The 26,939-nt window shown below is 43.8% G+C and overlaps 1 protein-coding gene across 1 annotated transcript in view; it reads right to left on the reverse strand.

The window, feature by feature from the left end:
• Window positions 1–26,939, reverse strand: part of fras1 (Fraser extracellular matrix complex subunit 1) — a 165,063-nt gene that overhangs the window by 52,654 nt on the left and 85,470 nt on the right. The window contains exons 27-33 of the mRNA XM_070833319.1: window positions 20,671–20,994; window positions 12,802–12,961; window positions 12,219–12,397; window positions 6,531–6,647; window positions 5,555–5,669; window positions 4,427–4,564; window positions 2,873–2,905 (exon numbers count right to left, since the gene is read on the reverse strand). Of these exons, the coding sequence (XP_070689420.1) occupies window positions 2,873–2,905; window positions 4,427–4,564; window positions 5,555–5,669; window positions 6,531–6,647; window positions 12,219–12,397; window positions 12,802–12,961; window positions 20,671–20,994 (1,066 nt within the window). The remainder of the gene's footprint in view (window positions 1–2,872; window positions 2,906–4,426; window positions 4,565–5,554; window positions 5,670–6,530; window positions 6,648–12,218; window positions 12,398–12,801; window positions 12,962–20,670; window positions 20,995–26,939) is intronic.

The raw sequence follows: 26,939 nt of genomic DNA on the forward strand, positions 1-26,939 counted from the left end.
ATGTTTGGTGGAATATCCCTTTATAGGGAACTCATTGAAATACTTAGAAATTCAAAATTTCAATTACTGGTGGACTCTTTTTTTACTTTTGGTGGAAGGTTATGGTGAAAATTAAGGTCAGTGAAGCTACCATATATGGTTTCTTGGCCGTCTGTCATGTAGCCTGATTGTCGCTGATTGGCTCGGAGAAATCTGGTACTTCTACGGCCTCATGGTGAGGCAAGGGGCGGCCATTTTGAACTCCTGCTTAAGTTACCAAATATGGTGCCTTTCCCCTGAAAAAGGGTTAACAAGGGTGCTGATTAATTAGTGACTCAGTAACTGAGATTTCTGGACTCATTTTCCGGCCTGTAATGCAGCGGGGGGGGGGACTTTGGGATGGAGAAACTGAGAGTCAGGTGTTCCACGTGTTGGCTCTGGGGTCCCAACATGTCAGGCTGTAAACATTTACACACTTTTAGTGCAAGTATAACACTCCATGTTACTACGTGTGGCAGTGGGCTATTAATGTATAATTGATTGTGTTACATGGAGTCTAATGCTCCGCTACACGTGCTGCATTCAAAGTTTTAATTATGCATGAAAGTATTAGCAGGAAAATGTACTTAAGACCCCTCATAGCTTTCCTGTGTATAATTCATTGTGCAAGAACACACAGCAATGAACTGCTGACCTGAACATCTAGTATTTTATTCTGGTGGAAGGACGATGCTCCCTGTGTGTAACAGCTACTCTGTGAACAACACCTGGCCAACAAACTTTATTCTGACATAACTGTATTTCAGAATTTAATCTGCTCATTGTGATGAACGGCCTCTCCAGCATTTACATGTTTTAGCTGGGGGCTGTACGATGGACTGTACTGCTTAATCTTTTCATTTTTTTACATTTAATTCATTAGTAATTTTGGCAAAATCTGATCAAAATGTCAAACAATAGTGAAACTATTAATTAAATATTTCATTTTTAATCACATAGAGAGAAAAAGGAAAGCAGCAAATTCTCACAATAAAACAAAGTAAAATATTTCCCTCTGAAAAGGAGTTGGATAGATGTATAAAAGACCTCAGAACTGTGCAGCACACGTGGGTTAATATAATCTTTTGTGCCACTGGCTAGTGACTGACTGTTACATTTTCTGTTGGCCACCAACAGACGTCATCTTTTATTTAGTGCCTCTAATTACTAAGTGTTTAGTCAGAGCTGCAGCGGGAGGGATGAAATATAAAAGCATCAGAGACGACTGAGTGTGTGTGTGTGTGTGTGCCTGAAGGCCTCCACTAAAGTGAAAAGCACTTTGCTGAAGCCTGTGAACACGCGTAAACACGTATTTCCCAAACAGCTCCTGTTGGCGATGGAGGCGGAGAGCAGCAGCAGCACTTCATCAAAAGTGCAGTAAACAGAGAGAAGCAAACAACAGCGGCTCGTCATACATCTTATCAGGTGTAATCGGGTTAAAGTTCAAAGAGCCAGAAACAGAAAATCATGATGAAAAACTCACTGTGGAAGAGATCAGTGTAACAAAGAGCGACGTGATGGAGGTGAAATACAGGTGAGGTATGAGGGGTTCAGTGTGGAAAGGAGAAAAAGAGGTTAAACTTAAGGGTAACTTTGGTGTTTTTAAACCTGAGCTGTGTGTCTGAATGAATGGTGGGTAGTAAAAGTGTTGGAACTGGTCCAGTAGATCACCTCAGTGTTATTCTAAGTGTGTGACAGCATCATGGAAAGGATCCCTACAGAGAGAGACCTGGAAGATCCTTTTGGTTTAACCACAAACAGCACACACACCAGACTACATTCACTAAAACAGGGATTTTACATGATAGTTGTTGGGCTATCGCTGCCTTAATCAGTTAGTGTGTTTGTGTTATTATGTGTTACACAAATATTATGTTGGATCCAAACTAACCCTTTAAATTGCCAAAGTCACACAATAACACAAACAGTCTAACTGATGGAGGCAGCAGCAGAGCAGCAGCTCCTGTGTTCTGTGAGTTAAAATTACTGTTTTTGTCAATGGAGTCTGGTGACTTTTAAGAGAGTGTTTTTTGTATGTTTGATCCACTGACAGACTCAGATTGTTATTCTAAGTGTGTGACAGCATCATGTAAAGGATCCCTACAGAGAGAGACCTGGAAGATCCTTTTGGTTTAACCACAAACAGCCGTTATATCGCTCTCTGCACACACACCAGACTACATTCACTAAAACAGGGATTTTACCTTTGTTATTGTGTGGTACATAAAGAATGAACTCACCAGTTCCAAAACTTTTTTCATTTGGTTCATTATGTAAAAAATAGGATCCAGATTTAAAAATAGCAAACGTTTACTTTGAGAGCTGAGAGAAGATGAGAGAAACGACTTAGAGGAACGATAGAAGGTGAAGAGGTCAAGGAAAGGAGACGAGACGAGAGAAAAAAATCCATGGGGAGAAAAGTGAAAGGACATTTATGGTGAGGATTAAACAGAGGGGAAGGAGAGAGGAGAGGAGAGGAGAGGAGAGGAGAGGAGAGGAGAGGAGAGGAGAGGAGAGGAGAGGAGAGGAGAGATTGAGGTCAGAGAAGAGTGAGAAAAGCAGAGGGGAGAGGGGAGGTAAAGAGGAAATTGAGGAAAGAGAAGAGAAATATTTCAGTCAGAGACATGAACAGCAGAAGGGATTAGCCAGGAGGAGAAGAAGAAGTGAGGAGGAGGAGGTGAGGAGGGAAAACAAAACGGGGGAAGGAGAGGATTAAGTGTGGAAAAGAAGTGAGGAGGTGGAATAGAGTGTGAGGGATGTGGGAAAAAGGAGGAGGATGAAGGAGACAAAGGAACAATTTGCCTCCTCCACCTCCTCCTCCTCCTCCTCCTCCTCCACACTGCAGAAGATTTACCTGTGAAATAGACGCTCAGTGCCTCCGGCAGACCTGTTGGGATTTTTTTTTTTAAAAAAAGGGAAATTTTAAGAGCTGTGAGGTGATAAAAGTAAGAAACAGTGGGCCGAGTCGACGGGGCACCACAGCGAACATAAACACTGAACGGATGATGCTATAATGCATAAAACTCAGGAGGCATTGAGGGTGATTTACTGATGCAAAGCTGTCCGCTGGAGCTGCACAAACCCAGCTGAAGAGAAACTAAAGTCAGCTTTGATCTTGGATTATGGATTATCTTTTGGAACGCATGTCTCTTTAAAAAAAAAAGAGCTAAAATTTACTTTGGAAATGTCTCAGCAGCCTTCAGATTGTTTTTAAAACAGTTCTGCTCTTCCAGCTCACACGAGCATCACGCACGTATACGTTGGAGGTTTATTAGCGATAGCTCGGAGACACCAGATGGGATTTTTTAAACTGATGTAGCAGATGTAGTGTAAAAAGGTCAGTTTCTATCATGTTTAAAAGATGTTAGTGAGAATTAAAACACAGTATTCTGGATACAGAGACATTTCCATCAAGGTGTTGATAAAAGTTGATAAAAAAACTAAATAAATAACAGATAAAAATACCCAACAATACTATTATATATTTTGTGTTTAATGTACCCTGCCTTTTATATTTGAATTTGACTTATTTTAACTCAAACCAGAATCTAAACCTAACCAAACTGCACCTGATAATAATAATAATAAAAGAAGATTAATAGTATATAAGTTCAAGTTCTGCAAATAAGTTTATCAGTCTTGACACATGAGATTTAAACCTGCTTATTCAAGTTACATTCAGGGTTTTGTGCCATTTACATTTGAGCCGATACCAGCACCACAGTTCTCTCTCTCTCTCTCTCTAATAATGAAAAATAGCATTTCAGTTGTAAAAAATAAGTCAAAAAAAGAACATTTCTCACACTGCACTCAATCAATCAAAGGCTCTCAGGTGCTGGAAGTTGACTTAAAGTTGATTCAACATGAATCGGTACTGTGCAGGATCTAATTCGGTCTGTGCCCTTAAAAAGTATTGAGTTCGATACCGAACCGGAGTTACATTACAGCAGTACTCCCTGTGCCTGATGGAAAATCAGTGGAATATTCCTTTAATAAAACTCCAAATTGAGTGGCAGCAGGTGACATTTTCAATCTTTAGACCGCAGCAGCCCTATGAATAGTAAATCACCTGAAAATAACACTGGCTTTATGAAGTAAAACCAGAAAAGTAATACGGTGTTGTAGTTATCGGGGGGGGGGGGGGACTGCTCAGACTGCTCAGCTGCAGATCAATAATGTGGCCGTTTAAAAATAAACCCGGCCCCTGCAGCCATATGTGATTTCTTATATTGGATTTTCAGAATGAAAACACCTGCAGACTATTTAATCTAGAAAATCAACAACAACACAAAATGTGCCATCACTGATTTGTTAGATTCTGGATATTATTGGATGTTCTCATCATATCTGGCGGCTGGCAAGTTCTACTAATGAAATCAGTGTGTGTGTGTGTGTGTGTCTGCCTCACCGATGAAGGAGTACTGGTAGAGCTCCTGGAGGTGTGAGGGCGCCTGCGGTGGCCTGTAGACGATCTTGTTGTTGTTGACGTCGGCCTGAGTGAAGTGCTTCACCGGTGTGTACGGTCTGTCCCGATGCTCGATGGCGCCTGAGGACGAGAGGGAGAGGTTCACGTCAAACACTGAGGGAGTCCTTCTCAAGTCATTGTGCATCTCCCCTCTTCTTTAGCATCGATGCTAAAGTGGACCTACTGTGATCAGGTGCAGTTGTCCCAAAGGATCACGTTGCAGCCATTGCAGCCCGTTTGGTGGCTGCTGGCTGAGGTGATCTACTGGACCAGTTCCAACACTTTTACTACCCTACCAGTCACTCAGACACCAGAGTATGTGTACAAATAGGGCCCAGGTTTAAAAACACTGGAGATCTCGCTTTAACTTACACCAACATTTAAAACTTGTAACAAATAGAACAGAAACTGAAAGGCAAGGTTCAAAAGTAATTTCAGAAAATATAACAACGTCCATGACAAATGCTGCTGTTTAATCTGTCCTCCTCATTGGCTCTGTTCAAATTGATTTCTACACACATTTATCAGTCCATTAGTTGATGAATACCACCCATTGTGAATCGTTTTCCTTTTCATTAGACGGAGAGCTGAAGATGACACACCGTCTGTCAGACGGTCCGCTGCTGCAATTAATGACTGCAGCTCTGAACGCCACATTACATTCAGCGAAAGAGGAAATCAACACTCATTCTGGTGAAAGAAAGACAGTAACGGACTGATTCTGGGGGCTGGTGGTGTCAGTGAAGCAGGCTCATGGACAAGAGGCCGCTAAAGGTTCCGCCAACTCTCCACTTTCATCCGAAGGCTGCTTAGAAAGTTCTCTGACCTTCTTCATTGCAGAAAGCAATGTGACTCGCGCTGCCTTGCTCACGGGCGCCTCAGTGATGATGAATGAGGAAGAGCGTAGTTTAACACATTAGCTTCTCCCACTCTGCTTCACAGCTCACACACTGGATGTGGTTACAGGATATAGCTCCTGTCCCGTGATATGAATCCTCTTTAATCTTTTCCACATTATACGGGAAGAGCTCAGTGTGTGTGTGTGTGTGTGTGTGTGTGTGTGGGGCTAACCTTGTCCTGGCGGTAGGGCTTTGGTGATGTTGTAGATGAGCTTCTCGCTGGGAGTCTCAGAGTCGACGAAGGACAGAGCTGAAGGCGTTATCTCTGTCACCCGATCCTCCAGAGCCTGCACACACACACACACACACACACACACACACACACACACACACACACACACAAGCAGAGGTGAGAACAAAGGTAAAACAAGAGTTGTGATACCCTCCAGCACTGATGCGCCCCCTGTGATTACACCAGAGTAATCCACAAACAAACAGAAGACAAACCACACAACCTGCAGCAGCTCCACCAGCACAGGAGTCGTTTTCCAGGACTTTTAGAAATGATTGAAGACTAGTATTTGTTGTCTTTTCAGGATAAAATATACATGAGCCCTGACTAAATATACTCACACACATGCACACGAACACACAGAGATCCACTGAAGAGATGATTAAACTGATGCTGTTGGGCAAATTAAAGAACACACACATAAATAAATAAATGGACATACACTCATGTCCTGATCTTTAAATAAGTAGTCAGCGGTAACACTGAAACCAAACTAAGGCGGGTCTGAGTTCATTTACAGGACATGAGGATTGGTTCCTGGTTCAAGAGCTGATCATGTAAACTTATTAATGTGTCACACTTCAGAACTGGAATTTGAAAGTTTGTAATGACCTTTGAAAGTTATTTGCCATCAGCTGAGCTGTGAAAATGTGGTTTGATGAGGACACAGTTCCTGTACGTGTTATTATTCTGCTGTTGTTTTTAGTCTTCAGTGCGTGATCGTTATTTGACCAACTGGATCACTTATTTATTAATGAGTCTATAAGGTAGAAAAGAACATTAGCCAGAGGTGGAGCTGCACCTTTGGATCAATAAAATAATAATAATAACAAAACTTTTTTTTCCCTATTCCACCTAATATTTTCCAGGACGTGCGTGCATCACCACATAAAAGCCGAAGTTTCTTCCCTCTCACCGTGATCTGGAGGTCACAGTCGGGGGCCAGTTGGGGGAATCCTGGGATCTGAGGCAGGACTCCGATGGTGAAGGTCTGGGCGTCGCTCTGTACAACTGGGGCTGCCTCTGTGGACACCTGCACACACACACACACACACATATATTCTTATAGAAGACATTCAAAGCTCACACTCTAACAGCACTAACAGTGATATTACTCTTACTGACACTCCTGGTTGTTTTTCAGTGACTTTGAACACAGAACGAAGGCTTCGTCGTGCAGAATCTAAACCTCATGCTGATGTTCGGATCTTTCCTTGAAGGTAATTGTTTCCAAACGCCCGGCATCCTCCGGCTTTAAACCCTCACAGCTGCCTTCTTTTCAGCGACTGTGTGACTTCAGCAGCAGTTGTGATAATAAAATATTTCACACTGGCATGAAAATATAACGTTTAAAAAGATGATATTCAATGGATGTGATGTTACCACCGCTCACCTCCTCACCGTGAGGCAAAGGTACCGTCAGGCTTTGGCTTTTATGGTTTTATCTGTTTATTGATATTTCTATACTATTTTTATTTGCCTATCCTAAATCCCTCAGGATAAATAAAGTTATATCATGTTAATTGCTTACTAATCTGTAGATTATATAAAACATTAGAAAACAGTGAGAAAAGCCTAGAAGTGACTTCAGCAGATGTCTTGTTTGAAAACCATGAAATGTTAATTGATTGTCAAAATAGTTCCCAATTAATTTTCTGTCAATCGGATAATTAACAAATCGTTGCAGCTCTGAGAAAACAACACGGTTTGTTTTCCTTTTTTCAGAGAAAACTCATTAACTTGGTCTTCGAGACCTCAGAGAAATCCACGTGTCGGGGTTCGGATGTACTTTTTGAATTTGTGAAGAGGGCGGACTGTAAACATGTGCAGCTCTTTCCCACCTCACAGGAAGTGATGTGAGTGAGGTTTATTTGCAAGAATAAGGAGCTAGATAGTTAGCACGAGCCAACAAGTCCTCCAAACTAAACAACAACGTACAATAGTCACAAACACCCATATGAATGTTTTCTGATCTGCAATTGTGTTTTCAGGAGATATTTGTGTGTCAGTACCATCTAAAACCTTTACATATGGAGTAAAGGGTAAATCAGTATTTTAAACCTGGACCCTAATATATTCTATGGTATCTAAATGACTGGTAAGTACAAACTCAGTCCAGTAGATCACCTCATCAATGGCTGCAACGTGATCCTTTGGGACAACTGGACCTGATCACAGTAGGTCCACTAAAAGAGCTTGTTTGATCCACTGCCAGGCTCAGAGTGTTATTCTAAGTGTGTGACAGCATCATGGAAAGGATCCCGACAGAGAGAGACCTGGAAGATCCTTTTGGTTTAACCACAAACAGCCGTTATATCGCTCTCTGCACACACACCAGACTACATTCACTAAAACAGGGATTTTACCTGAAGGAGCATGGGAGTCATGCCTTGATCTGCTAGTTTGTTTGTGTTATTGTGTGTTACACAAATACTGTATTTGACCTGAACTAACCTTTAAAACACCAAAATTCACACAATAACATGAGCAAACTAACCAATGGAGGCAGTAAGCAGACCAGCAACTGCCAAGTATAATTAGTGCTTTTGTCAATGGAGTCTGGTGGCTTTCAAGAGAACGGCTTTTTCTGGTTAAACAAAAAGTAGATAGCCTCAGACTCAGGCTCTAGTTGTTATTCTAAGTGTGTGACAGCATTATGGAAAGGATCCCTACAGAGAGAGACCTGGAAGATCCTTTTGGTTTAACCACAAACAGCCGTTATATCGCTCTCTGCACACACACCAGACTACATTCACTAAAACAGGGATTTTAGAGAACAGAACACAGGAGTCACTCAATCTAAACTCGTCCGCCTTCCTGTCAAAACTATATTCAAACTTCGGGCTCTCAGTTTGTCATTTGTTTATTCCTCTGACGTACATAAGCAACAGCACCGGCCCTGGTTGTTCTTTCTAAAAGCCAATTTTTGTCACCATGAACTTATTCTGCTGCTGCTGCCTGCTCCTGTCACGTCACTGGCATTTGGGGGAAAGAAAGTTCAAGAACTGGCCGTCAGCTCAGTCAATCAAAAGTAATGTAACTCCAGCAGGAAGCCTGGAGTCAGCGCCACCAGTCACAAGCAGTGTGTTGCCATTAAAGTCAGCGCTGAGCCGGGGGGGCGCTGCAGCATTACTGATTATTCAGTTGATTGCGCTCGACGTGAATGATACGTATTATATGTTGCAGAATTTGAAATACAATAGATCTTATATCAAAGCTTCGTGAGACAACATGTGAAGCTCTAACGGTGAAAATCAAAGTATAACATCTATAGCAGTCGGTCTGGAGGGGAGAGAAGGCTGAAAAACATAGAACTCATTTGACCTGATGTCAGTAAGCTGCACACAGCAGCCTCATGTTTACTGAGCACAGTTGACTGGATTCTCAAACTGCTTCCTGTTTTGTTCGATCACAGTTTGTTTTGCAGTGCAGCTTTAAAAAGCGATTCACTAACTTTTGCTCATTTTGTTGGATTTCCTTTACAATACGTCGGGTTTAGTGGCTTGTTGACAACTATTCTTCAACCTCGGCTGTATTTTTCTATATTTTGGGTTCAAAACGACAAGTGAAAGTGTTGGAACTGGTCCAGTAGATCACCTCAGCTGTCAGCAGCTGGCGGAAATGTCACCTGATCACAGTAGGTCCACTAAAAGAGCTTGTTTGATCCACTGACAGGCTCAGAGTGTTATTCTAAGTGTGTGACAGCATCATGGAAAGGATCCCTACAGAGAGAGACCTGGAAGATCCTTTTGGTTTAACCACAAACAGCCACATAGCCAACAACATTACACTGCGATCGGATAGTTTGCTTGTGTTATTGTGTGTTGGATCCAAAGTAGCCCTTTAACACACAACAACACAAACAAACTCAACTCCCAGCAACTCCTGTGTGGTGAGAGGTAAAATTACGTTGTTTTTGTAAATGGAGTCTAGTGGCTCCAAAGGATTACACGTTGTAGCCATCTGAGGTGATCTACTGGACCAATTCTTAAAGCTTTTGTACCTAAAATATGTAAAAATAGGACACTGGTTTAAAAATATCCATCACAAAATTAAAGACTAGCGGAGGGAAGTGGTGGAGACTGAACCAGAGCAAATAACATTCATCATTAGGACACGACTGAGATTGAAAACCATTGATAATGTCGCTCTGTGTTGTCATGTGAGTCATCCTTCTACAAAACACGAGCAAGAAGAACTTTATAAAGAGATATTATTTCAGCGCCGTGTCTGTCTGTCTGTCTGTCTGTCTGTCTGTCTGTCAGCTTGTGTGAGTACACAAATCTAAAACATAAAGTTTAGGGTGAAACTTTGATCTTCAAGCTCAAACTGCACTTCAGATTTTCTTCCTTTCACAATTTTCTGAATGTGTACTGAATGCCGCCTTGTCAGGAAATGTTATTACAGCGCTGACAATGAAAGGATGATAGGAAATGAAGAGAGAGAGACAGGAAGAACAGATTTAAACCCTTTTCTTACGATACAAACAAAGTTTTGTTAATAGCATGTGTCTAGTTCCTTTATTGCGTTGGTTCAGTATAATATTCCTCGAGCCAGATGATAAAAAAACAAGCCAAGTATGAGGATAAAAACATAGAAAAGAACAAAAGTTCACTCCGGGGCCCCAAATCACCATGTTTCTATTCCGAACATGGTCCTGATTCACATTAGAAATTGGACGTGTAAAGTGCCGTGCAGCCCACTTCTGTTCAGTTGCGCAGAAACAGAGTGAATTTCAGAAAAATCGTACTAAAAAGGAGGCACAAGCGTCGATAAAAACCAGCGGAGGACAATAATACCACCCTGACAAACCGTCAAGTTTAATCGCCACCTCTGACAAACGGCACAAACGGCACAAACGCTTCCAGCAGTTCAGTTTGTGACGGGTTTCGCTGCTCCTCGCCTCCCACTTCCCGTCAAAATGATGAGACACTTGAGAATTTAATTTGAATCCAGCACTGTGTAATTGCTGTGCGTTTGTCCTGACGGATGGAGCCAAAATGTGTGTGTGTGGGGGGGCTGGATGGAGGGAGAGAGGTGACGAGATGTAGCTACAAGCTCTTGGCTGCCTCGTGGCGGAAGCAGAGACGTGGCATGAAAACGCTCCGACTGCAGGGTGATGAATGCCACATCACTTTTACTGGAATCGTCTCGGATTTGGAGCCTATTTGCGAGTAAATTGGTGCCAATTAACGCTGATTGAGACGAGTTGCTGAGAGGTGATGTTGAGTGCCAAGAAGTCACCGAAGAAGTTTGATGCCAAAGAGAAGAACGCCTCCGTGAGCACTCAAAGAGGGAAATAAAAAGAGAGGCACAATGTGCGTTAACACCAGTTTAAAGTATCACATCGCTGTAATCACGTCACATTTGTTCTGTTATCACACGACAGTTACAACAATTATGCCGTTTCTTGCATCAAAGAAGTTTTCCAATGATCACCAATGATCACCTGCCTGCAGTTCGTGTTTGATGGATGCAGACACGATCAAATAAATTAACTCACATCCAACTTATCTTATTCCTTTATCTAAAAACTCTTCAGTCAGACAGCGAATTCATTATATTAAGGCGATTAGACTTTGAGTTTCAAGCAGTTTCAAGACTTTAAATGTGTTGTACAAAGGGGGGGGGGGCTACAGTGTGATGAAGACGGGGATGAAGATCAATATCTTCCCATAAAGGGACAGCTTTCCCTCCCCCCCCTTTTACTGGAGATGACTCGTCTCACACGCTAAACCTAATTTCAAGTAATGAAACACCAAATCATCACATCAGTTCTGAAGACTGAAGGTTTTTTTTTTGTATACACTCACCACTTCCTGTTTGTAAGAAAGTAAAAGAGGAAACAGAGGTGAAAGAGAGGCACAGACGGGGGGAGGGGGTGTGTGAGAGGAAGAGGAGGAGGAGAGAGATAAATGAAGCCAGAGGGGGAGATGCTGGAAAGGGGGAGAGAGAGAGAGAGAGAGAGAACAGGTAGACTTATGGGAGCTCTGGGAGCGAGAGTGTGAACTTCAAAGACGACTCCAGAGAGAGCGCCAGGCCACGAGAGGAGAAACAACAAGGACGCCGACATGCGTCTCTGTCACCGTCTCCTCCTCTTCCTCTTTTAGGATCAGACGTCCTCATCGCCCCCCTGCGGGTTCCTCGTCTCGCGGTGTGTTCAGTTTCCTTTGTCAGTTTTTTGAAATTATTAATATGTACACTTGTAGTACTACACAAAGAGAACAGCCTTGTCGTGTGTTTATCCTGCGTGTCGGGAGACTAATCACCTAAGGGTGCACGCTGGACACACACGTTACGCCCTCATGTGTTTTGTGTCATGTGACCTTGGTTTAATTAGGATAACGCAGTTCAGCGAGTCGACCTGAAGGCTCTCTGCTCCTCTTTGTCTCCTCTTAAGAATCATGATGCCCTCCTTCCACTTGTGATGTTCACTGCTCATCACTATTGTGGGATTTTCTAGTTGCAGGAATCGAACAAACAGCCTGAATGGATACAGGATCCATGTAGTTACGCACTGAAGGTCAAACCATGTTTCTATTATCTATCATTATATGTTGGCAGATGACTGAAACACAGCACAACAGTGTAAACGGGGACCGACCTGGAACTGGAAGGAGTCGCTGGCGGTCCCGCTGCCAAAGTGGTGGTACCACACGGTGCCGTCGTTGACGTCCTGCTGAGTGAAGGAAGTTGTGGGCGTGAAGCCGCGGTCGTCGGTCAGGGAGGGGCGCCAACCCTCTGCCGGTCCGTCGGCCGGCATGGACACCAGCACCACCTCACCTGGACAGAGGAGGTGGAGGTGATGGAGTGTTTCTCTCTGCACATCACACAGTTATCACAGAGACTGGAAGTGTCCAGGGCTGATCCCAGCAGGCTTCCGTACCAGAGGGCTGGCTTCATGCAGTGGATGGAAAATGGTTGTGAACAGATTAAAGGCCAGAGATGGATGAGTTTAGACACAAGTGGTGATGGATACAGGCAGGACTCGGGCTCACGGAGTTGATCAAATGCTATTTATACTCAAGTTGAACTGGCTAATCAAATTTAGTTCATTCATGAAGATACGCTGAGGAGAAGACATATTTAGAAATCTCTTTCAGTGAAATGTCAACCAAAGAGCAGCCAAATTAAAGCCACAGATCTGACGTCCTACAGAGCCTGTTTGAGTGGATCAGTGTTTATACCATATCTGGGCCGTCCGTCTGAGGCGTGGATGGTGTAGACGATGTCATCAGCGCCGACTCCCTTGTAGTCGGCCTGCAGGTATTTCTTATCCAGCCGCACCATGCCTCCTTCCTTTACCCACGTCTTCGGCACCGACAGCACGTGAGGAGAGTCGGCAGCCTGAGAGAGAAAAACCAGACACACTCCGATATGAATCTTTAACTAAAAGGTTTCTTTGGTTTCTGTGTGCAGCTTTGGTATCGCAGTGCTTTTTACTGGGGTGTTCTTGTGTTAGTTCACCTGTCAGTGCTCCTGCCAACTGTCCTGCTCTGTTCCTCTATTCTTCCCTACTGTGAAAAATCTGTAAAGACACATCCTGCAGACACGTCAGAGCCACGGATCCACTGTGAGACTGAAACCCTCTAGAAATATACCTGTAGTCAGTTTGTTTGGGTGCAGAAAGTTCTGTGCATCTTCATTTTGAACTGATTTAAAGTCTGTCGCCGTCTTTTTCTAACCACCATCTGTGAAATTCATCAGACGACTGAGATTCTGACGAGATGGTTTGTTAGTCAAATCTAATTCAACTAAAAATACAGCACATCACGTCCTGTTTGCCGCAGGATTGTTTTCCTGGTAGGAGCTCGACAGATGCCAGGTTTTTCCATCAAATATAAAAGTGCTGATGAACTAGACGTTAGCTTGAATTAGAAGTTTACTTTCAAACTAAGCCACATGTTGAGAGTTACTCCAGCGGAGAAATCCCTCGTGAAACCTTCCTGGTGTGGCACTGATGTGTAATGAGAACTAGAAGCACTGTGTTTGCTCCTCAGGTGCAGCCTAACGCCACTTTCTCTTTGTGTTGTCACTGTTCCTGTAGCTTGTTTTATTCAACATCTGTTCCAACCCCAGGTTTGAGGCTCCCAGGAGAGCCCGCCTCTGTCGCCTGAGCGCTGAGCTCCACCAATCAGACGTTAACGCATCGCAGAACACTCAATCCCAGCTTTTCTCGCTCAGAGAGCTGCCAGCACAGCTTTGGAATCAGACTTATTTTTGTGATGCCGTATTGATCCGCGGCGGAGTAACTCATCATTTCACTCGCCCTCCCTCCAAAGCAGAGAGCACAGAGATGGTGGATGATTCAGTGTCGCTCGAGGACATTTCAGCACAGAAGATGGCTGCTGTCAGGGAGCTTCTGAAACTATCACCTCTTACTCACGGTGTCACCCTGCTGCCTAAATATAAATGTGTATGACACAGGCATTCTGGGGGATCTATGAGAGCAGCCTGTGATTTACTCTGTAGACAGAAGCTCCACATTTTACATCTACATGAAGTTAAAAGCTTATTAAGTCAAAAAATAAAAACATTCTGGGGTTAATTCTGTCTTTTTGAAGTGAGGAACGACGATGAGCTTAAAATAGGTTTAAAATAACCCACTGAACTTCATCACTTTTGATTATTTTCTCCTTTTATGTGGAGCTTCCATACACCTGCCTCACATGAGACAATACGCCAGCAAAAACCTAAAGATTCAAAACTAACATTCGGTCAAAATGGAAGAAGAGAAGCACAATTTCAAGTGCTGCAGTTGTTCAGGTTAACCGGTGCAAACAGACAGCAGCCTGACTCGTCCTCCTCCTCCTCCGTGTCTGGATCTGCAAGATCACGATCACGTGAGAACAGCTCGTCTGCCACGTCTCTACCGTTGGACACATGCTGCAAGGTGTGTTCTGTCATACCACCCGCTCCCTAATCTCTAAAAACCGGGGTAACATTCATACTCGTAAGCTTTTAACTTCAGAGCTGCATAAACAGACGGGGAGTGTGTGCGTCCACCTCTCAGCCTTCGTGAAACCTCTTTGTTGAGTCTAATTACACATGCACAAAAAACACTTACAGCTGCAAAACATTTTTACACATGCAAATGATATCAGTGTGCACAAAAGTCCCTCACACATGCAGATCATATTTCTACAGCTGCACAGTATTAATGACCCTTATTTTACCCCCATACCTCAGGAGGGGGTACTAAATCCAAGTTAAGAGGACATGTTGGTACGTAAGATAACCCCTAAACTAACTGTTTGATCACTTTCAGCTAATGTTGGAGGTTTGCAGAGCATCTAGGCCAAAATAAATATGTTAAAATATTATTATTTCATGCAGAAAAGTGTTTCAGGGCTTTAGAACTGACAGGATAAAAACCAGCTGGCTTCTTCTATGAAGCACAAATGACTTCTTAGCCATTAATAAAACCATTTCCTGCAGTAGATCGGGGCAGCGGCATAAACACTGTGGCAGTAGGTAGTAATAGATGACAAGTGTGTGCACAGGTGTGTGAAAATGAGTGTGTGCATGTGAGGCTGCCTGTGTTTGCAGATAACAACCCAGAGACCATCTGTGGCTCTTCTGACAGCTGCTCGGCTGATCCAGATCTCACTATTTCATTGTAGCAGACACGAGGAAACACATAAGTCAGCATGGCAAGCTTTTAACTCAGGGAGCAGGGATCACCTCTCCAAACGACCACCGAGGGCACTAAAGGATCTGGGACCAGACCTAGCATGGCCTTCAAAATAAAAGAGGTCAGAGGGACCTTTTCAGTTTACAAGTTTGGCAAGTTGGGGCCTGATTTCCCCACATTTCTTTATGCTGCAGCTGAACTTGTTTGGTAATTTTCTAATTTGACTAACACACAAATCTAGTGATCTTTTCCTGAGTGAGGTTGGTCTGGTCCCATCACACAGACACTCAAATGCTCCATTTCTCAGCTTTTGGACTTCTTGGTGAGCAACAAACTGAATTTGCTTTATGTAAATTTAGATTGACTAGATAGAAAGTTTAAAGAAGGTGGAAAAACAGACTGAGAAGCAGAGTTAAAGTAATATTGGGGGGGGTGGGGGCTTAATTCGCTGTATTTAGCTCCTCATCTTCTGTGAGCTGTTGATTAAAAGGCGTCTTATTAAGTGCTGGTGAACTATAAATGTTCTCGGTTCACATGAAATCATGTAAGTGGTGAGCAGAAGATGGAGGCGGAGACTTGACTGCTCATCCCTGATGTGGAGGGGGGGGGGGAGTCTGAAGTCTGAACCCTGACACACACTGATGACAGACTTTTGACTTTGAGGATCCTGTAAGTCACTGAAAAACTTCCTCAAAACACCAACTTTATAACTCAAACTAATGACTTTCTCACTGGCCATTATGTTGAGACAAAAAAGTCCTGAGACTTAGAGGACTTTTATAACTGAAGGCTGTTAGCCAATGCTGCAAAGATCCTTTTTTCTAATGTTGGCCAGAATATATTTCAAACAGAAAACAACATTATTCTTTTTGTCTTTGCTGCAGTACTTTTGTAAACGAATGCATGAAAAGTGCATAATCACACTCGGAGCCAGAAGGTCTGAGATGGACGGTAAACAGAGTCGATGCTGGACTGAGAGCTTTTGGCTGCAGTCCACAGAAACACAAATAAATGACTTTGTTGAGACGGAGCCGTCGTCATCCATAAAACATCGGCTAGCTGCCGGCCGTGATGGTCGTGCTGTAGTGGTGACAACAACAACGCTGTTTCTCATATTTCCATAATTCCCCTGGAGGAGGGGTGAACAGGGGCCAGCTGATGAACTCGTCAAACAGGAGCCGACAGACTCAATTCTTATCGGCAACAAATTCTTATTCGCTCTCAAAGAAATAGCGATGTCTAAAATGAGAGAGCATGTGGCAAAAGTGAACATCGACGTGCCGTCTTTAAGAGAAACAAATCAGAGCAATCTAAATTGTAATCGCAGACTTGGGATATGTAGCATCACTTGAAGAGAAAGCTGAAAACAAATCAGCGTATTCTTCTTCAACAACGACGAGGACGAGTGGTCGGAGTGTGAAGTCAAAGCACTCAGCCCCCGTCTTCTGTTCGACAACGAGCCGAGCTATTAGCCTCCCAAAGCTGGACGGATGATCAGGAAAAAAAAAAATGATAATCAAATTCTCTTCCATTTGTGGCGGGAACAGAAGAGCTCGAGGGCTTTCACAGGCTCAGAGTGTTCTCCCAGAGACAGTAATTGAAAGCCAAGGGTCCTGCTTCCTATTCAGCCGAGCTCCGGCTCAGATCAGGACTCTGGCTCAGCGTAGAGAAAGTCCATCCATCAGAGGGTCATTATGGGCCTGATTAGGTTCCTGCTTTAGAGCGCAGTAATCCAACTTTGAGGAAGCCTTTTGTCCCCGGCGCAGCCTGGCATCGCCAGCCACTGCTGCAGCCTGGATGGTGGGCTTGGAAGTACAAAGAGCGCCATGCAGAGCGCCACGCTCTGAAAACTAAGGATTCCTGAGCTCGGGTTTGTTAGGATCCAGGCAGAGCCAATAATCAGGGTTTCTTTCTAAAGGGTTCTTTATGTAGATTTGGGGTTTCATCACCTTTGATCTTCTCTCTTCTGTGCTCGTCTTCACACTTCTGAGCTCTATGAGTTTGCGGCTTCCTCAGCAGGACGCCTGCAGTGTTACAGCCTTATTAGGCAGCTTGGCACATTGGCAGCTCCTCGTCGCAGAGGGAGGTTTTACCTTCAATTTAATGGTGAATATCCAGAGGTCCTGCGAGGTGACATCAGAGAGCTGCACACAGCACGTTCTGCTTTACCGACATGTTTTGGAGGTGTCATTTTGGAGAGCAAAGCTTCCTCTACAGTGTTTGCACTGCTCTCGTTTCAACTTTAACTTGTCTGTATGTTTCTCAACACTGCAGCCACTATGTGCACTTTAATCTGAGAATACTGGTGCAAGCCTTCACACCAGTGAAACGAGGCCTTTCATCATCTTCTGCCGTGCTGGGAGAACTGGTGCTCCCCTGCTACCTTTCCTCACTCATCTCCAGTCTACGGTGAGCTGCCTGTGTAGATCAAGCAAGCCGCTGGCGCCGCTGGGACTTGTCCAAAAGTCTCTGACATAAATCAAGGGCATTCTCGAAGCTTTCCATCATGCTGTCCGTCCTGTTCTGTCTAATGCACGACAGAATGCAGCATCAGGACATTTTACAGTAAATGAATACTGGTGTGTGTGTATATGTGTGTGTGTGTGTGTGTGTGGGATGATATTGATTTACAGAAGGGGAAAAAGCGGAGGAGTTGAGCCTAAGGCAGACCATCTGTATGCAGCCAGACAAACAGAGCTGCCCTCAAAAACCAAACTGTAGTGACTGTGGGAGCAGAGAAACTAGGAAAAGATATCAGTGGAAAGTTTCTCTGCTGCCAGGACAAAAGTGTAACTGGCACACAATGAGGTGGGATGTTCTTTCTTTTTCAATGTGAAGTCTAAACCCAAGTGAACCACGTTCTAAATCAGACTGTGGAGAGAGAGAAGGCAGGAAAATACATCAGAAACTGCATGTGAGAGAGCCGCCTCGGAAAAGTTACAGGAAGAGTCGACAATTAGCTCAGACTTGATGTTGTGACACTCGACAGCTTGGAAATTTGGCTCCAAGGTTTGATTTGAAGGTAAAAAATGGTGTTTACAGGTTACATTTTGTGTTGAATAAGATATTTAATGTATCATCTTTTCCTAAACCTAACCAAACTGTGACTGAAAACTGAAAATAAAATAAGAAAACTGGAACATATTAACATCACACACGTCAAACTCTGATCTCCTGATGAACGTCCAGTGTCTGAACCGTCACACAGCTGACTTGGACTTTGCTCACACACCTTAAAGACCTTAACGCGGCTGTAAAGCTTTATGACAACACTTTACAGGCTGTGGTATTGTCACACACTCCTGGGACATCAAGGTTTAACACACACAATCGAAAAAATGTCAGAAGTAAAAGTATATTTTCATTCAGTTTACGGTGCTTAATTGAATCTGGTGCACGAGTCAGTGAATTCATTCTAACTCCTGCTTTCACTTGAAATGAGGTGTCAAATCTGAGCTGCTCTAAAAACTGTGTGTGTGTGTGTGTGTGTGTGTGTGTGTGTGTGGATCACAGGTGTACGACGATGTAATGCTCAACAGTGGGCGACCTGACAGAGCACATAAAAGACTGATGCCTGCAGGACTCACACACACACACACACACAAATGTATTCCTACACTCGTTAAGACTCTGTTGACACAGCACCTCCCCCATACAGCCCGATATTTTATAATATAATGTATTTCACGTGTGGCAGGTGTCCCCTGACCTGGTGACCCAGATCTCTGGGGCCCAAGGGGCTTCCTTAACAATACCTCCTCCCCATATCTGGTCCCGACCTCCCCTTCCTTCTGCAGTCTACTCTTTACCCACCATGTCCACAGTAGCAGTAGCTCACAGGTAGTGTTGGACCTGGTGACCAGAATGATGAGAGGAGAGGTCACCACCAACCATCGCCTGCAAATATATTTTTGAAATGCTTTGTTTTATGATTTGTATTTTGATATTTTATCAGTAGAGGAGGTCTTTTTTCTTTTTTTTAATCTAAATGAAGCCTTTAACTTATTTTTAACCGTAGTTTTAACCCACAAACGCTTTGAAAGAGTGACGACCCGTAAAAAAAAAAGTCCTTAAGATCTAAAACTAAACCGCACAAGACTACACACACACACACACACACACACACACACACACACACACACACACACACCATGCTTGTCTGATGCTCGTCTGTCGTTCTGACCTGTGCAGCTTCTCCCCTCCAGCGCTCGTTACGTCCTTCTCATGAGAACTATGAGAACTTCCCCAGAAGCGCTGACAGAGGAGGATAACGGCTGCCATCTTTAAAGCCTGACGTGCTCTCTGTGACAGTAGTTAAACACTCGGGGATCAGAGCGTCACGTCACGCAGACAGAGAGTAAACAACGTAACTCCACTGTGAAGCAAACTAAGAACAAGAGGAATAGTTTTTCAGATCAAATATTAGTTGTTCTTACTAGTTCTGCACATCAACACCTGAACTGAACCTAAACTTTGAACCTCTGCAGGAAAGATGCAGCTTGTTTCAGTGAAACACACTCGCATAAGGCTCGTTTATTACAGTTTAAACCAATTAGGACTAAAAAGAAAAGTATTTTTCTTGGATTTAATGTTTCCATGAGGGGTTACATATGGAAATTAGCTAGCAGCCAAGTCAGGTGCTAAGCATCTCTTCTCATTGTTTGAGATTCATGTACTCAATGTGCATGGTGACTGATAATAATAAATAAGGTTAAAGAAATTCTGATTATGCTGCTGATTGGTCAGAAAAGTGTGTGAATGTTAAAACCAGTAGTAACTGATTACCTGTTTTACCACCACATACTCTCGGTAGTAGCTGCACTTATTGTAGTCTCACTTTTTCTTATATTCCTTGAACTCTTCCAGGGTGATCTGTTTGGGAAACAGCCTCCTTTCTCTGACTGCCTGAGCTTCAGTCTGTAAACTGCGGTACAGTCGGTGAAGACACACACTGGTGGTGCGACGTTTTAATTTGGCTCGGCTGTGCAACCTCCAGGAAAGAACTTCATCCAGTATTAATAGGATCATGCAGATCTGTTTGAACTGAGCCAGAGAGCAGCAGCAGCACGACTGGAGATGAGACGCCTTTAAAACACTTTTTCTTGATTTAAAAGTATTTGTTGATACTTTTATTATTTATTTCATGGCGCAAAAAGAAGTTTGACCTTTCGCAGCATATAGCTGTGTGCCAAGTGTAAGCCTTGGATGGAGCCATTGTAGAAGCCTTTTAATAGCTTTGGGCTCGTGGTGCACTGCAGCCTCCTTTATAGGACTCTTTCTCTTCCAGAAACTAGTTGACTAACAGACTTTAGACTCGTGTTACCGTCACTGGATGAATGCAGACTTCTACAGCTGCAGTATATATATATATATATATATGTAGAGCCATTAATCTCCCACCTGCCCCCTCTGTCCATCCTACCTGCTGATGGATGTGGACTTGGAGGAGGATGTTCCTGTAGCTGTGGCCGTCGTTGACCTGCAGCACCACCCCGTCCTCCGTCCCCTCTGAGCCGTCGTGGATGTACTGGATCTGTTCCCGTGACAGCTCCTCCAGCTTGAATCGGTTGAGCGCCCGCTCGCTGTGGACACGGGTCAGCCGGCCGTGGCGAGGCGGTTCGAGGACCATGACCAGGACGTCGGTTGGGTTGTCGGGGTCGTCGACCTGCAGGACCGACTTGGTGATGGTTGCCAGGGCGCCGCGGCCCTCCACGGGTAAGGAGGCAAGAGTCACGACCCTCGGAGGCTAGAGATGATGAGAGAGAGAGGGAGAGAGGCTGGGAGTGAGCACATGCTGAGATTATGATCTGACTGTCAAACACTGATTCTTCTCTTTCTATTTTCTATAGTGATCTTATTGTATCAACATGTATAGAACCTTGTTTTAGCAGTAAAGATTCAGAAAGTTCACTTTTACAGTCTGTCTGAGAGCACAGCAAGAAGACACAGCAACTCCCCCCTTAAGACTTCCAAATTGGTAGATGATGAATTTTCCCCTGGAGGGTCGGGGCACCGGGGGCACCGGGGGCACCGGGGGCACCGGGGGCACCGGGGGCCGTGGCGTCCCGCCGCTGAGGGAGATGAAGATGATGACAGCGAGGGAGCGGTTAAGCAGGGTGCCTCATTAAGCAGCACTCAGCCGTACCTGAAGCCTCACCCCTGCAGCACCAGAGCTTCATCTCACTAACAAAGTCACTTTGGGGGAGCAGGAGGCCCCCCAGTGTGAGCAGGCGTCTGATGAGGGGGAGCTGACCACGTGTCTGCGTACGCTTGTGTAAAAAGGATCGAGCATTAGAAGTTCACACTGTGGATATTTATAGAAACTATTTCCTTCTTTTGAGAAAAGAGTCTCAATCATAACTTTGGTTCATACAAACTTTAGCTTTAGGCTCCATTAAGTGATATTTTTATTGAAGTTAATGACTCTGACACTTGAAAACGTCCTGTATACTGCCAAACCCACTGAGAATCAACAACTTTATGTAGCATTTAGCATCATTTAGCATCACTTAGCATCACCGCTTTGCTCTCCAGCTACACAGATTGGATGGTTGAGTCACTCAGGCTCTTATTGACCCCCAATATCCAACTGTAGTCGGCCGTCAGCAGAAAACATGTTGTGATAAACCCACTTCACTCTACCTGCCAAGCACCACACAGAGCCACCGGCAGCAGAACATCTAGAAGCTAAAGTAGTTTTCTCAGGAGTTGATGGAGACCAAACAGGAGCTGGAGGATGAATGTTGGACTGACGGACAAAGGCAACGTTTTGCTCACAGATTAACTTTGACATTGATAAAATATGATATTGTGCTGCTCACATGTTAAAAGTCTCAGTAAAGATTTATATAATGATGATAATGATGAATGGACCATTACTTTTACTTACTGCTGTTATTACTTTTGCACTTTTAATTAAGTGAATTCTTGAATTTAGGACTTGTTTTTCCATTGCTGTACTTGTATTTTATAAAAAATATGAGTTCTTCTTCCACTGCTGCAAATAACTTTTTAGCTTTGAATTTCTTTTTCCTTTAGTCAGAGAGAGATTCTCATGACGATAGAAGTGTGTTTGTATTGCCTGCGTGTGTCTTGGTTTGGATATCTGACACAGAAAGCAACAAAGAAAGACAAAATGAAAAAAAAAAACAGCATTGATGCTGTTCATTATAAATACGACTCCCCTTCAAAAGTTGTTAGCAGGGCCTGAGGGTGCAGGTAGAGGTGCACGGTCTGTCCCTGAGGAGACGCCACTCCGCCACGGCCCTAAATCAAACCGGTTGTCAGGCAGGGAGCTCTGGTGCAGGGCTCTGGTGCAGGTCGGCTGGCTGCTGGCTGAGCTCCAGCTCTTTGCCATTACAGCAACAGCTTAAGCAAAGGGGGGGACGTATGGAACGAGCTGGCAGCGGACAGAAAAAATGACTTGTGAAGGTCATGAACACACACACACACACACACACACACACACACACACACACACACACACACACACTCCGTCTGTGTGTCTTCGAACCAAAGTGACCTCTGGGCTAAAAACTAATATTACAGACACACAGAGCAGGCTGTCGTTCTGCCTTTTGCGCTCTGTGGAGGGCAACACATGTTCAGACGTCAGAGGAATTATCTCTGAGAGACAGAAGACTGGGCCCTCGGGCGCCCACCTCAATCCCGTGTCGTCACTTCTGCAGCTCGTAGGAGGAAAACAAAAGGTTTGGATGTGTTGGCGGGGGCTCAAAGTGGGTGTGTGTGCTCTTTTTAAATCCTGCTAGGACATGCTAGCTCACTGTAGGCAAGCAGTGGGATCCTCTCTCTCCCCCGAGGCAGAAGAAAACAAACACAAACAGACACACTCAGGTAGGAGGGCTCACCTTTTATCCTCACCTTACGGGTGAGGGAGAGGTGAGGTTGATATCTGGGAGAGAGCGGTCGTCACTGTGGGGCCCTTGGGACTCTGCATCACTTCAAGAAGATGGAAACAACCTTTTTTGTGCTGCTTCCTGGGTTGTTGTTGTTTTTTTTGTTTGTTTTCTCTTTACTCTGTTGTGTTTTTCCTGCTGTGTTCGTGCTGGATGGCTTTCAGAGGCTTGACAGGCAGAGCGGAAGTGTTTCCCCAAGTCGATTTCATCCCTCCGTCTGCCTGTAAGCCTCTAAGGTTTGTAACATCTGCAGCTCAACTCTCCTCGACCCATCTACATAGTTTCACGTGCCATTTTGTTCTGTGCTTACAAATTACACTTCCAGACACCATCAACAAATAAATCCAAGCTAGAAGATGTGTCGGTGTGGATTGACAGCTGAGTCCACAGCAGAGAGAGCTTATCAGAAACATCGACAGTAAAAAGTCTCAGAAACTTTAAGAAGAAAATGTAGGCTACAAAAAGAAGAAGAATATGCTTTGAGAGTGAGAAACCACCTCAACAGAAATGCCGTTAGCAGATACCGGACTCTTAGAAACTTTTTTCTAAAGAAGCAGCCGCTCCTGTCGGGGGGGGGGGTGGGAGGGTGGGAGGCTATCTGCAGCTCAGATCTTTCATTCCTGAGGCTATTACAATTTGAGGCGCCCGCTGGCTGGAGATCTGGAGGGGATTTCAATCAACAGTTTCTTTTTTCTCCCATGCTTTTTAGCCGTCCTGCTTTACAGTCGATGCCTTTTGCATTTTGGGCCAATACATAAGTGGTAGTAGTTTGTTTGTGCCAGCTCCGTTTGCTCAAACCATACAGTAGGTGTGCATTCATATTACCATATAAACATATTTTCACACACACTCATCCTGTGCATGTCATCTGTGGGCTGGATCCACTGAATGGTTTCTTTCAGAGCAAGTCTACAGAGCACGACATGTTCTGAAAATGGAAGAACATGCACACAAATAGTGAAAAGAACTTCCATAGAAAGTCGAAGCAAATTTCTTTGAAACATTTGAGACGTGTGAAAGTTACATCTGTGTCTGAGCTGCTCTTTGATGTGGAGTGAAAGGAACAGCGTTAGGAGCCTTTTGTGGCTCTTTGTGAAGTGTTTCCTCGGAGGAAAGAAGTTCAAAGATTGTAAAGCGGATGTTAAGGTTTGAGTTAAGGTTTGTAAGTTGAATGTGTTTGGAGGTGACACATGTTGGGAAAACCCACCGGCTCCTCATCCTGAAACTAAAAATGCCCTGTGTGACTGTACGGGTGTGCTCTGCCACTTTAATAATTAAAACCTTTAATTATAACCGTTAAGGCAACTAAAGCTACGTGTTTAAGGAATGATTGCTATGATGTTTTATCAGAAACCTACACTGACTGGAGGAGATGGGAGGCAAACGTTGGCCTTCACTCTCAGACACTTCCTCCACAACCACCTCACTAAACGCTTTTGCAGCACTACGACGACATCACACTACTTCTGCCTTTGCTCCTGAGAGAGAAACATTCGCCAAGACAACACAAACACAACTTATTTAAGCTACTGAACACGTAACAAATCCTGGAGAGCTGCTCGTCTGGTCTCACATCACCAACCTGAACACAGCAACATGAACACGCTGTAGACATTTATTGCAGTGATAGCGGACAGTTTTTATGAAACAGGCTGCTGTTCAAGGAGAACTCAGGTATTTCTAAACCTGGGTGTAATTTCTACATATTTTGGTGTCTTAATGAGTTTTGGAAGTGGTCCAGTAGATCACTTCAGCCTGCAGCTGCAACACTAATCCTCCCAACTGAGTCCAGTCTAAGTAGGTCCAGTAAAAGAGCTTGTTTAAGCCTCTGACAGGCTCAGAGTGTTATTCTAAGTTTCTGACAGCATTATGGAAAGGAGATACAATCACTGTCTTTGTAGTCAGTGCAGTCTGGTGGAGTTCTCCTTTAAATAGGCCCTGCTGGAAATCAGCTGCTGAGTTTTACTATAATAAAAACGAGCAGAGAGCTGGTGGAGAAAAACGTCCGACCGACTGTCAGTCACAGCGTAGTCGCCGAGGTTATGTGCACAAATTACTTCTCTTTTCTTATCGGCTGCTTCTGCTAATATTGTCTCAGAAAGTCGAGCTAATCAAGTGATGGAGTAATTGAGCAGTTCCCCCCAAACAGACCCGCGTGCTGGAGCTCCACTCAATCAGCGTCAGTGAGCGGCACTCTGAGCCCTGAGCCGGCAACAGTAATTAAGCCGAGGCCAACTCGCATTTCACGCAGCAGTCATGCACAAAGGTGGGTTTTGCCACTAAAGAGACCTTGAAAAATGTAACTGCTTGCAATGTTGACTCAAGACTGACAAGGATGTGGCAGAAAAGTGCTTCCTGTATTGTTTAAATTCCTCTTATTTAAGGTGTGGGGGGGGGTTTTGGAGAAGCTTCCTTGCCTGCAGAGATTCTGTTCTGTTTCTACAATTCCATAAAACATTGAATGCTTCCAAACGGAGGCTTAGTTTCCACACACATCAGAGCATTTAAACACTCAAGTCCAACACAGTCGGAGCCCAACAGTTATATTCTAATGGCTTTTCATTATTTATACTGATAAACTGATTTGACGGATATGGATGCTTTTAGATTAAACATTTTCACTTGTCTTAGTCTTTATCAGTCTTCTGTCACTTCGATATTCTTAGATATTCTGTCTCTCTCACACACACACACACACACACACACACACAGCAGAGTACCACAGCTGTCACACCAACTCATCAACAAATCTCAGAGACGGAGCCTTTAATCCCTCGTCCCTCACTCCTTTCCATATTTGTGCCAAAACCAGAGGTCGGCCCGACACCAATCAGGGCTCGCTGTCAGGCTGCCGCCGGCCAAGCAGCCCTGGCGTCGCTCCGTGGGAATAAAGCCTCGGAGCGGTGAGGAATGCAGATCGGCTGCGATGACACGGCAAAATGAGAAAAAGCTACACTGTAAAAAATGAGGCATCAGATTTACCAGATTAACTACATCTAACAGTTGTGATGAGTTATCCTTTACGTTGAGTATTATTATCATTATTATAGTGTAGAAATACTAGTAAAGTAAAAGTATTAGCATCAAATTATAGTTAAGAATGTTTATTGTACGTCATTATACTGTATTATTATATTGCATAATGTATTTTCATACAAAAATATATGATTATTAATGCGTTTGTGTGTAATCATCACTTCATTAATCTGCAAAGTAAATAGTAAAGTCACCTAAACAAATGTAGGGGAGTAAAAAGGACAATATTTCCACCACAATATTGAAAAACGTCAACTAAAAGTACCTCAAACTTGTACTTAATTGCAGTACTTTAGTAAAAATACTTCACTCCTTCCCACCGCGGCCTGTGTGAACATTTACCACTGACGCTTGAACGTTTGATGACTGAATGAACATTTGAACAGTGGAACGTTCCTTTAAAATTCTTCTTTCAGTGTCTTTCAACAATAAACAATAAAAATAACAACAAAACTTCACTTCTTGAATCCTAGTTTCTGGCAGTGAACGTGTCATTTGTCACAGCATTTGTTATGGTTACAATAACCGGCTAAACTACATTCATCATGTTGGACACAAATGAGATTCAGAATCACTGATGACTGATGTTGGCTGGATGTTGGAAACATTCTCTACAGCCAGTAATTGTCAGTGAAGAAACCTGCACGGCTAAAAACCAGAAACTTCTTTATGAGCTCTCTCTGTTTGCAGCCAGGTGAATACATCCACCATCTATAGCCTGTGTAGAGAGGACGTGTTG

The sequence above is a fragment of the Pempheris klunzingeri genome, chromosome 7 (assembly GCF_042242105.1).
Source record: "Pempheris klunzingeri isolate RE-2024b chromosome 7, fPemKlu1.hap1, whole genome shotgun sequence".
NCBI lineage: Eukaryota > Metazoa > Chordata > Actinopteri > Acropomatiformes > Pempheridae > Pempheris > Pempheris klunzingeri.